This window comes from Oreochromis aureus, linkage group 3 (assembly GCF_013358895.1).
Source record: "Oreochromis aureus strain Israel breed Guangdong linkage group 3, ZZ_aureus, whole genome shotgun sequence".
Classification (NCBI taxonomy): domain Eukaryota; kingdom Metazoa; phylum Chordata; class Actinopteri; order Cichliformes; family Cichlidae; genus Oreochromis; species Oreochromis aureus.
Genome location: NC_052944.1, coordinates 85,294,986 through 85,307,850, shown reverse-complemented (window position 1 = coordinate 85,307,850; position 12,865 = coordinate 85,294,986). Strand labels below are relative to the sequence as shown.

General features: G+C 41.7%; 1 protein-coding gene across 1 annotated transcript; it reads right to left on the bottom strand.

The window, feature by feature from the left end:
* Positions 1-2,365: 2,365 nt before the first annotated feature.
* Positions 2,366-11,640, bottom strand: LOC116318364 (P2Y purinoceptor 14-like). The gene is made up of 5 exons (XM_031737351.2): positions 11,563-11,640; positions 9,823-9,931; positions 9,466-9,725; positions 8,757-9,313; positions 2,366-2,490 (listed from the first exon to the last, which is right to left on the bottom strand). The coding sequence occupies exons 2-5, from the start codon at positions 9,919-9,921 to the stop codon at positions 2,366-2,368; spliced, it is 1,041 nt and encodes a 346-aa protein (XP_031593211.2). The 5' UTR covers positions 9,922-9,931; positions 11,563-11,640.
* Positions 11,641-12,865: the final 1,225 nt, after the last annotated feature.

Below are 12,865 nucleotides of genomic sequence, written 5' to 3'. Positions count from 1 at the left end.
ACTTTATTTTGTTCATACGGTTAATTATTAGAGTTGCCAACCGTCCCCTAAAAAACAGAATCGTCTGGTATTCAGAGAAAATATTAGGCGTTTCGTACTGAGGTGAAAAGGAACACAGTTTGTCCCGGACTTCAGCTACAATGAAAAAGACACAAAGCTGAAGCTGCACAGCTGCCTCTTCTTCTCTCATTCGCTCCTCTCCTGTTTCTACTTCAATCACGAAACTGATCAATGATCAGCTGATCGGCTTTTTCTCTTGTTTATTTATCGCCCACTTTGCGCCAGAAAGAGGAAACCAGCGGATGTCGCGTTAAACAACAGCAGCACGTTTAAGCTTGATCAGCTGTTGTTAGAATTTATTTAATATTAATTTCTAGTATCAGCTGATGTTTGCTGGAGCCACAGCTGTAAAGCTGCTGGTCATGATATCGGTTTGTATATCTGGTGAGAGGGAAACATGCAGATGAAACCAGGAGATGTCCTTACTGAATCATCAGAGCTGAACAGGTGATGGAGAAACAGGTTTACCTTTTAGGTGACATGAATGAGTTGAAGGGAAGTTATGAGCTGTTTCTGAGAAACAAATAACACCAGGATCCTTTTCTATGTAGCTGACAGCTGGTAACTGTGCAGGGGCGGATCTAGCAAAGTGTTGCCAGGGGTCCATGTAGGGCATTAACAGGGAAAGGGGGGCACAAGGAAATACTTTTCTTTCTTATTCTCATTTAAAATGTCTCGCTTTTAAAAAAATAATTATCTGAGTCTTACAACAAACAATTGATAGATTGATACATATATACCATCAGAACAGTGTACATCACTGTCACAACAGTGTTATTTTCATTCAAAGGCTTTATGATTTTTCCTATAATGGTGGGCTGGTCTCTAGTCAAAATGCCCGGGACGATTTTTTTGTCCCAGTCCAGCTCTGTATGCAGCTCATCTGCAGTCTGGTGTTACCTACATCTTCCTATTCAGAAGGCAGAATTTCCAAGTTCTGAGTACAATCAAAAGCACCACGACTGCAGTTTTTGTGTTGGATGTAAAAAGCAGGCTAGAATCGTGGTGGCGGTCAACGACGGTCCAGGCGTGGGATTTCTCTCGTGGAAATGTGCACATTATTTTTTCCTTTCTATTGGTAGGTGGCACAGTGCACTTGTGGCAAGTAAGCAAGCTAGAAGACTGGCAGTCTTGCTGGGTATCCAGTTACGGAAGCAACACATTAACAAGAGAATTCTGAGTAAAACCAAAGTTACTTTCCCTAGTAACTAGTTACTCTGAAAGTAACGAGTAACTTGAAGTAACTGAGTTACTTTTTTAGAGAAGTAACTAGTAATGTAACTAAGTTACTAATTTAAAATAACTTACCCAACACTGCACACAGAGTTCTAGTGGCAGACGAATCTCTACATCAACTGTTAGGAGGAGGCTGTACAAATAAGGCCTTTATGGTCAAATACCTGCTAAGAAACCACTGCTGATCAGTTGACAGCTGAGCCCCTCTCTGTACCCGAGTGTCCAGAACATATGGCTGCAGGTCTAGTGATACAATTATAAAATCAATCATCGACCTGAGGCCTAGAGTGTTCATGTACTTATGGGCACTCTTATGTTCGAACATGGTGTCCATATGGCCAAACCATGGTTTGCACAGAAGTCCAAAAATAAAAGATCCAGGAGGCCGTTCCACCCATCACGATCCTCCAGGTCTCACTGTCGTTTCTCACATGAGCACTGAAGTCTCCCAGTAGGACAACAGAGTCCCCAGGCAGGCACTCTCCAGCACCCGGCCAAGGAACTCCAAGAAGGCTGGGTATTGTGGTGAATAAGCGCAGACGACAGTCCGGACCTATTCCTCAACCTGAAGGCACAGGGAACAAACCCTCTCGTCCACTGGGAGAAACTCCAACGTACAGGCAGCAAGCCGAAGGGATACCAGGATACCCACCCCAGCCAACCACCACTCACCAGGGTCAACTTCAGACTGAGTCCAACCCCTTTCCAGGAGACTGGTTCCAGAGCCCAAGCGTACGGTGTGGTTAGCCCGACTATATCTAGCCAGTACCTCTCAACCTCACGCACTAACTTGGGCTCCTTCCCCACCAGAGAGGTGACATTCATGTCCCAATTGCAAGTCTTGATAAGCAGGGATCAGTCCGCCAGGGCCTCCGCTCCTAGCCACCACCCAGCTCACAATGCACCCAACCCCTACAGGCCCTCCTGCAGGTGGTAGCCCTGCAGGAAGGTGGACCCATGTCCCTTTTTCGGGCTGTACCTGGCTGGCTCCCATGGACTAAGGGCACCAGACTCTCCCTGGCTCTGGCGGGGCCCCAGTAACCCTATCCCAGGCTGGGTGAACTGTTCCCTAGGTGTTCTTCTCATAGGGGTCTTCCGAATCACTCCTTGACTGGTCCCTCACCCAGGACCAATTTGCCATGGGAGACCCTACCAGGCAGGAGAAGCCCCCGGACAACATAGCCCCTGGGATCCCTGGGACATACAAACACCTCCACCACGATAAGGTAGCGATTTGCGGAGGTGAATGGGACCATCATTTATTTTGTCAACAGGGCAATGATGCCAAGCACACCTCTAGGTTATGTAAGGGCTATTTGAACAAGAAGGAGAGTGATGGAGTGCTGCACCAGATGGCCTGGCCTCCACAGTTGCCTGACATAAACCCAGTTGAGATGGTTTGGGATGAGATGGATTGCAGAGTTAAGACAAAAGGGCCAACAAGTGCTCAGCATCTCTGTGAATTCCTTCCAGACTGTTGGAAAACCATTTCAGGTGACTAAATAATGAAGGTCATGGAGAGAATGTTAAGAGTGTGCAAAGCAGTAATCAAAGCAAAGGGTGGCTATTTTGAAGAATCTAAAATATAAAACATATTTTATTTGAGTTATTTCACACTTTTTTGTTTATTACATAATTCCATATATGTTCATTCATAGTTTTGATGCCTTCATTGAGGATTTTCAGTGTAAATGGTCATGAAGATACAGAAAACCAAAAAAATGAGAAGGTGTGTCCAAGGTTTTGACCGGTAATGTATATTAATTAGTTTACATGTCTGCATTTTTTTTTATCAGGTTATCTCACATCACCTTGTGCTGTCACTCTTTGACTACATGGACAATCCACAGGCTCAAATCTTTCAAAAGCAACAAAGCAAAGCATTTCCACCTCCATGGTTCGAGTTGATTTTAGGTTCTTCATCTGAAACTCTGTCTGTGATCTAAAGTAAACATATTTACTGGGATCTGTTTTGGGGGGAGGGGTGGGGGAGGCATTTTTTATTAATTAATCATTAATTATTTTCTAAACTTTGGGGCTAGTATGGTTTTAAAACATTCTTCTCTAGTGCTTTTGAATTATCTTTTAACTGCATCAGTCAGCCTGCTCATCAAAACCATTCATGCCAGCTGCACCATCAGCTTTATGTTGGTCCTCATATCTCTTCTACTGCAGCACCACCTGCAGGATTTAGTTGGCATACCCGACACAGCTGGTCTCTTCTGCTTTTTGAGTCACATGAGACCAATGCCATAGATCCCAAGTCTTCATAACTGGGTCTCAGTTCTACAGAAGGATAGCTCAGATTGAACAATTTGAAGAGAAAGTTAGAGATGTACGGCTTTTTGCACACGTGGAAGGAAATCGGATATGTTGTTGTTACACACTGAAGGACGACAGGGTTCATTCAGGTGCACATGAAGGTTTATTGCGCTGAAACACAGTAAAACAGTTCAGTGTTACTGGCAGCTTCCATTGTAATAACTGGCCTGCGTTACTTTATAGCGTTATGTGTAATGGCCATGTATTAATCAGCCCTTAACACACAGCGAAAATGACCAGTAAACAACAGACAACATAACATTTCCTATAACTTTAACTGAAACCAGCTAACAGTTTCCCTTTCACATTACTGATGTAACAACACAGTTACAGAGATTGATGCAGGAGGCTAACATCGCTTAGCTAGCGCACAAACGTTACTAGCATTACCCACAGATAACCTTATTTGCTCACAATAAACACCATAAAAACAAGAATTACACTCCAAAAGTGTTAATTAAGCATCAACTTTACATAAATGTATGTAGTGCTTGTATATCGCTCTCACCTGAAACACAGTAAAACAGTTCAGTGTTACTGGCAGCTTCCATTGTAATAACTGGCCTGCGTTACTTTTGTGAGGGATTATTTTGCCAGTTACCCGTTTGGCTGAGCCGCCACTGCCACCTACTGGCGAAACTAAATATCGCCCTAACAACACATCAGGTGGGAGCAAATGAGCTTTTCGCTCTGTGTTATGATGCAAACTATTGTCACAACAAATAGCAAAAAAAGATGATGGGGGGGCACGAACACATAAGGAACACATCTGAGACTTGTTCTTAATGCTCAAAATACTCAGGGTGCCACATTGTACAAGAGATGTTTTATAAAGAGGAAGAAAAGGACAACAGTATATTCTTTGCCTTCTAATGATACTGCAGAAGCATAAATAATGTAAATGACATTGATCCCAGCACATAACCATGAATAGCTACTCCGATTGAGGTAACTGGGTGTCATTACTGCCAGCAGGAGTTATTGTCCTACATCTACATTTATCCAGAGCCAGTAGTTTCAGGTTTCTATTAGGTGTCGCCTGCTCTGGAAGACAATTGGTGATGGGTGCTGATGTCTCTCACTTCATGTTTCTTAAAATAGAATCACAGTAACAAGAGGTTGTTCCTCAGTGTGTGTGTCGCAGAGTGGGGAAAAATGATTAGACACATAAACCTGGTGAAGTGAATCGGGGGCTACCAATTAGGACTCAGCTCCTCCTCACCATCACCCAGCCAGCCTGGTTTCTGCTGGGAGAAAGCTAATGGTGGCAAAGTTACCAACTACAGGCTACCTACAGGATTTACCAGGTTTCTGAGCCAATTCAGTGATCCTGGCTGCAAATAGGCTGCATTTAATACAGATAAATTTATTACTAAGTTAAGCTAGCAAATTTCTAAAGATTAAAATAAAAGACAAAAATACTGTGAATATAAATGGCAGTTAATTTCAATTGAGAGTGTTTTTAACAGGTACACACAAAAGCTACACAAAACAGCACAGTGCACTGTAACATGAACAGGAAGTGATACAATACCACGAAGAGAGCCAACACTAAGTGAGAGTTCCAAACAGTTGATTAAGTCATAAAGTAATGAATGACATTTAAGGGTTCAAATGCAAGGGTTTCTGCAGTTCCCAACCAACATGGAGGCATGACTGAGAGTTTGAGCTCCAATAAAATGATCAGTGTGGTTGATCTCCCAGGTGTTACACTAAGATTTAATGTTCAGTGTTAACGAAAAATGAATGAAAAATCTCACTATAGCGTCTCTAAGGAGCTTGGAAAGAAAAGCGTCTGGACTTCTTTAAGTTGCTTGAAGATGTTTCACCTCTCATCCGAGAAGCTTCTTCAGTTCTAGGGTCAAATGGTGGAGAGTTCCAGATTTAAACCCAGTGGGAGTATCCCCCCCAAAGAGAGACAAAGGACCCCCTGATGATCCTCTACCTAATCAGATGAGCCAAGGTGTGAAAGTGGGTGTGGGTCACAATCAGCCAGGGTTTCGGGTGAGCTCATTGTGAAACCTGGCCCCACCCTATCATATGACTTCCTGAGGTCAGATGGCCAAGGATGACCTCAGACCCCTTACAATGGCTCAGCCTGACTTCATGAAGATTCAGGGTGATCGTGGCTCAAGAGTTGGCAGTTCGCCGTGTAATCAGAAGGTTGGCTTGGACACTCTCGGTCATTGTGTCCTTGGTCAAGACACTTCACCTACTGGCGATGGCCAGAGAGGCCGATGGTGCGATATGGCAGCCTCGCCTCTATCAGTCTGTCCCAGGGCATGCAATCCATTATTATTTAAACTAACTGTATATTTCTGTACATTTAAGTATTATTATTCATATTGCCACATTCATTGACCTTGTTTGTAGGTAATTTCATTGTTTAATCACATTAATTTGTTTCTAATTTAATGTTTAAAAGCACTTGAAAAAGGCAAAATCCCATGTAAAATTAGGGCAACAAACTGTATTGTCATTACTGAAAATAACCGTATTTTTATGAGAAAGTTATTTTCTGTTATTTTCTGATATAACTTTGGCGCCCCAGCTGCCGGAATATTACTGTTTTATAGGATTTTTTTTTTAACAGTGTGTGTCTTGTGTGCTGTTTGTTTTTATATGTGTCTTTCTTGCTGCTGTTACATTCAAATTCCCCCTTGTGGGACAATTAAAGGATTATTCTATTGTATTCTATTCTAGCAATGTACAGCTGCTCCTTCCTGCTCGTTCCCTTGTTGAATGTTCCGTTTCAGGACACCATCCTCACCTGGGACCAAAAAGTCTCACTGAGGAAAAAGTAAATAAAAGGTAAACAACAGATATTGAAAACTGCCACCATCGTGGTCACCTCTATTAACACATAGTGAGTGAGAAAGGTGACTGGAAAGGAAAAACTCAATGCATCATGGGAATCCCCGGCAGCCTATGTCTATTGCAGCATAACTAAGGGAGGGTTCAGGGTCACCTGGTCCAGCCCTAACTATATGCTTTAGCAAAAAGGAAAGTTTTAAGCCTAATCTTGAAAGTAGAGATAGTGTCTGTCTCCCGAATCCAAACTGGAAGCTGGTTCCACAGAAGAGGGGCCTGAAAACTGAAGGCTCTGCTTCTCTATTTAAATCCATTAATTTAAAAAATTATTTTATGACCAGTATATCTTTCTATTAATATTTTTAAGGTTGTTTCAAATGTCTGCACACGCATTGCAAACCCAACACTGTGGTCAACTAACACCATTTGAATCTATTAATACTTTCGCAGTCATTTCAAACACCTGCACATTTAACACAAACCACTCCTCTAAGTAAAAAGTTTATTCAGCTGTATGTCAGGCCATTATAATTATTTATATGAATAAATAAAAGTGAGTACATTTTTGTATTGTAATTTTAAAAATCCCAATGTAAATGTAAACTGTATTTGCATGGCACCTTTAACAATAAATTTCATAATTTACAACAACAACAACAACAATGATAGAACATCAGAACAAGAAGTTTGCTTAAAGGAAGTTTGAAAATGTCCATTTTTGCTTTTATAAAAGAGATCCTTAAGTCCACACACCTCAGACCAGATGGGTGAGATCCAGAGTCTTGGGGGCACTGTGGCAAAATCTCTGTGCGAAAGATCCACGACAGACCTTAACACATTTTAATTCTTTTCAGCAAACATTTTTATTTACAGCTGCTGTTTCAGACAGACAACTGCAGTTTTTCCGCTCACAGCCAAGCACACACCAACAACAGCAGTGACAAGACCTAGTTCAGTCTATCTATGCCAGCAATGTGTGATTGTAGATGCCGCTCTGGTGCGTCTGCCATCCCCACAGTCGCACCGAAGACCGCGCTCCACCACACTTTGTCTTCTTGAGTTCTTAGCCTTGTATGATGCACCTCCAAGTGAACTCCAAGAGAAACAAAATGTGTCACAAACCAGGTTTTAATTGTATTAACACTTAGTTTTCTTCTCTTTAAAAAGATCGTTAGTAATAGCAGCTACTATGAAATATTAAAAAAAGAAAATGCCTTATGGAGATGAGAAGAATTTGAACCAGAGGAGTAACAGACTGCTGAGCTGATTTGATCAAACACAAAAGTATCAGCTAGCCAGCTGTCACTTTTTAGTGTGAGGCGGAAAGCAGAAAGGTTAAAAGGTAACGCATGTGTGCAGTGGAATGATGCAGTTACTTTTGAGCTTTGTGGTTTATATTCATAAAAAGAGAGCACGGTGGTTAGCACTGTTGCCGCACAGCAAGAAGGTCCTGAGTTCAATTCCACCATCAGGCCAGGGTCTTTCTGTGTGGAGTTTGCATGTTCTCCCCGTGTTTGCGTGGGTTCTCTCTGGGTACTCCGGCTTCCTCCCACAGTCCAAAGACATGCAGCTTGTGGGAATAAGTTATCCAAATTGCCCATAGGTGTGAATGTGAGTGCGAATGGTTGTCTGTCCCTGTGTGTTGGCCCTGCGACAGACTGGCGACCTGTCCAGGGTGTACCCCGCCTCTCGCCCTATGGCAGCTGGGATAGGCTCCAGCGCCCCCTGCGACCCTGAAAAGGATAAGCGGAAGCGGAAGCGAATGGAGGGTTGGATGGATGGAGAGAAGCTTTGGTTTCAGTTGCTCAGATGATGAAAATCAAAACAACCAGAATCCTTTAATACCTGTTCTAACCTCGGGCACTTATAATGCATAAAATGTTGACACAGGCTTTTCTGAAGCAAGGTGAATGAGTCTGGAGCAGCTCACAGACTGAGGAAACTGAAAGCGTAAAGCACCAGTTTAACATGTGAACACATCAACTCTCATTTTATCCTTATTTATACATTTCTTATTTCTTATTAACAAAACTGAGAAATAAGATGTCAGTAAAAGCAAAAAACGGTTGTGAATGCTGGATTTTGTTTTATCAGGAAAAGAAATGAAGATATTAGCTATATTTAATTTTTTTGTTATCAAAAATAAATTACTGCTAAAAAGTGACGCAGTCATCCAGACATGTGTAAATATTAAAACAGTATTTTAGACAAAATAAAACTCACATTTCATACATTTAATAAAGTGCGTTGTTTTCCTCACAGCTCACCAATTTGACCTGTTGCTTGTTCGTTTGTTGAATGTTGGCTCTCCTGGACGCCTTTCTCACTTGAGCCCGAAAGAGTCTTACTGAGGAAAAAGTAAACAAGAGGGTCCAGGCAGACATTGAAAACTGACACCATGGTGGCAGCCTCCTTCAGGTAGAACAACACTGGACCCACAGAACAGCTGTTCAAAAGAAAAGTGGCGGGAAGTCGAACCAGGTGGTAGGGGACAAAACAAACACAGAAGATGCTGACCAGCACCAACATGTTCCTGCGAGACTTCACCAGCTTCTCAGAGCCAGAGGAGGCCAGCTGCCTCTGCTGTGCCTGCAACACCCTGCGGGAGGTGCTGTAGTAGAAGAAGACCATGGCTATGAAGACCACGAGAAAGATGATGGTGCAGCTGATGTGAATTATTTTGAAGACCAGGCTGACTGATGCACTAAAGAGGGAACCACAGCGGCTCAGGGTAGAACTCCGAGGTTCTTGGGTGATGAAAAACAGGATGGTGTAGGTGATGGCAGGAACTAGGAGAACAATCCAGGTGACCATGGAGATGATGTTTGCTGCTTGTACTGTCTGCAGCATGTGCATTTGTGAAGTATGAACAATTTTCAGATACCTAGAGAGAAGAGACAGGAGGCAGGCAACTTCATTAAGCTGTTACAGAGGTGCCAGATCTGAATTATTAAGTTCAAAGGAGATTTCTACACTTTGATCTGAAGCACAAGGTTCCTAACTAACCCTTTATTCTGGTTTTAATGGGTTCCTTACCTGTCAGCAGCAATGGACCCCATAAATATGATGCTGGCGTACATGTTGAGGAAGAAAGCAGAAGCCCCAAAGCTGCAGTAGAGCAGCTGAATGATGAGAGAGCTGCTAGCATAGTGGCTGATGCGCAGTGGCAGAGAGAGGCAAAGCAGGAAGTCAGCAGCTGTCAGGTTCTTCAGGTAGACCATCAAGCTGCTTGATGCCTGCTGCTGAGCTCCACAAAAGTAAAACTTCATGATGAAGCCATTGAGGGGTAAACCCACCTGAAGTGACACAGAGAGGATGAGGACGACAGGACTTTGGTAGATGCACAGAGAACCTCATTTCCATCAGAGCACAATCTGACGATTTAAAACTCACCAGAAAGACCAGACTGTAGACCAGCATAAAGAAAGAGTTGACTGATGTGTTGACATAATCACAGGTCTGGCCATCTGTCACATTTAGTGGTTCATTCATGTTTCTGGAGCTGAAAAATATATCCCCTTCATTAAAATCTCTCTTTAATAGGATACACCTTCATATTATTTTAGGTAAATCAAAAGTCAAACTAATTTTAAATATAATGTTGAGATCCCCTAAATCTCTCTGAGATTTTGATAAATGTCATCTTCTGGTCAATTAAATTCAGTTAGGCCTGAATGTTTCTGCTACTTACTGCTAAAGAGACGGGCAATGAAAGTGGACACTATATCTTCTGAACATCAAACTCACTGTTTCAGCACAAAAGTGATCCCTGTAAACTGATTTTTAGTTTTAGTTTCCTTATTTTGCTCTGAGTAATTGATTCTGTCACTAGTTAGCTAACATAAACTAATGTAAGTCTACCAACCAACCACATGACGTCATGTTCTGTACTAACAGAAGATGGCATAAACATGTTTTTAAAGTAAACATAAACTTTATGTCAGTTTTTAAAGAGCAGGGCTCAATGGATTAAATTACACTTTAAATGTGTAGCCGTTCATGTCTCTTATAAGAACAGCACAGTACTTAATATTTCGGTGTTTTCTCAGATCCTGCATGCCATGAGGATCAAATTTGTTGATATGAATCTCATCAGGAGCTCCTCCTTAGTTTTCAGAAACTCGTTTTATATTCAACTGGTGTTGTTCTGTCACTCTCTTGTCTTCCAGGTGTAGCGCCTCGAGCCTCCACCTGCTAGACCTTTCAAAATTGACTGGTACATGCGTATTGGCTGATCTGGACACAGGCGACCAATCACTCACCAGGGATTATTACAAAGGGGGCAGCTCCTGGCTCTCTCTCTCTCTCTCTCTCTGAGCCTGTGTTACATGTTTTCTATGTATTAGTAGTGTCTTTATTGTGGGCAGTTGTGTAGGGTAATTCTGGGGTACTCTATACATATAAAGCACATAGACAGGCACATGTTAGAAACACTACCCTATGCGGTTGATGCCACGTCTGTATCGTTTTGACTGAACTTGTTGTAGGTAGACATGACCTTTCGAGACGCTGTAGACCAGTTTTGTTTTATTATTGAGTTTTCTAATTTGGCTCAGCCGCCTGGTCCTCCTCCCCCACCTCTGTTTTTTCTTGATCATTTTTGAAACATGTGATAAATAAGCACTGCATGTCTTTTACACCTGCCCCCCCCCCAAGTTTATTTTGCAGTGTGGCTGTAACACCAGCACTAAAGTTTCTGCAACTTTGCTCAGCACAGATGAGCAAAGGTTTGAGGTTGACTGCTCACATAACCAAGTATTTTTTGGAGGAAATGCTTTTGTGCAGCAGAAGAATGACTGAATATTGGATTACTGAATACACAGCACTGAATATAATGATGTGCTAATGACGGACTGTTCATTATAAACCACATATATAAGTGTAAGGATGAATATTACATCATGTGGCACCAAGACCCACCTAAGCTTTAGTCAGTGAGAAATTTGTAATGGTGTCATTTCATATGTGTCATTAGACATCCTGATAGAGCCAGCTGTGGTGCTGAGGCAGCTGTGTGGAGTTTAATTTAAGTGTTTAATTTAAGTGTCAGGAAATGTTAAGTCATCTTTAAAGTCAAGGATAAATTCAGTATAAGTACAAAAGATTGAGGGATGATTAACCAGCAGGACTCACCTGTGTTTCTGGAGATTTCAGTGAGCAGGGAAAGCTGCTTCAGTTGTTTTGTGCTCTTGGTGTAACAGTGCTGCTGTAGATCAGGAAACGCACAATGAACACACCGCTAACCAGCGCTCTGACTTATTTCCTGTTACGCATGTCACGTGTCTTTTTTATTTTATTTCCCAGTTTAGGTTATTTGGTACTTGTTGGTGTTTTTTCTTTTACCATGACAATTAGCCTTAATAAATGTTTCAACTTATGCCGACTTGTTATGCCTGCAATTGTCATCTACGTTTGGGTCCTCATTCAGCTCCACATGATTTGCAGCCTGTAGATTCAGACAGCAGACTCCGACCAGAGTGGACCCAGCAGATTCTGTTTTTTAAATTTTGAGGAGTTTCAGAATCAGCTGTGTGGGCGGTGGATGCTTCCTTTTTCTGAGGGGTAGAAGGAATTCAGGCAAAGGATCTGCAGTTTTCCCCAGTATGCTGACTTGACCTGACTAAAGGACTATGATCGAAGCCTCATCATGGATCATGGTCATATCATAGAGTTACTTTTCGGATGAGGCCCAGCAGTCTCTTCTCGGAGATGGACAGCCTGAGCGGTGACAGGAAGCAGACAGCAGGTGGCAGCACATCACCACAAGTGGTTTTGATATCACTGTCAGATTTTAATATCAAAACAAAGGCTTACAAATAAAAGCCTTCTTCTAATCCTGACATTTGCTGCTTCATCTTGAAAGAAATACAGCACCTTATCAGGTCAGAAGTCTCAGGTTTAAACAAAACACCTGGCAACTTTTAATATGTATTGATAAAAGTACTGAAATAAAGATGCAAACAAGAAGAAAAGCAAGCACTCAACCAAAACTAGGACTTCTTTTCTGAAAAGAGCAAACAGATCTGGAAACAGTTTACATTAGTGGGTGGAGGCATCATCCTGTAAACATGTAACTTCCTTCCTAATAGGTGTACAATAAATAATAAATGTATGAAACAAAATGTGAAAAAAAGAAGTTTCAGTGATTTGTAAAACATTTAAACCAACACACAACTGAACACAGCACAAAGAGAACAAATTCAGTGTTTTTTTTATTTGAAAAGTACATTTCTAAACGGTAACACGATGATATGGTTTCATATATGCACTAATATTTTTTACTCATTTAAAATAATATTTTACTAATTTATTACAGGAAAAACCACATCCGCTCTTGCACGATGTCAGAGTGCAAAGAATAAAACGCAGCACTTCCTCTCTTAATTTCACATTAAAAGTATTGTAGTCACCTCATTTCAAATAACCTTTTAATTTG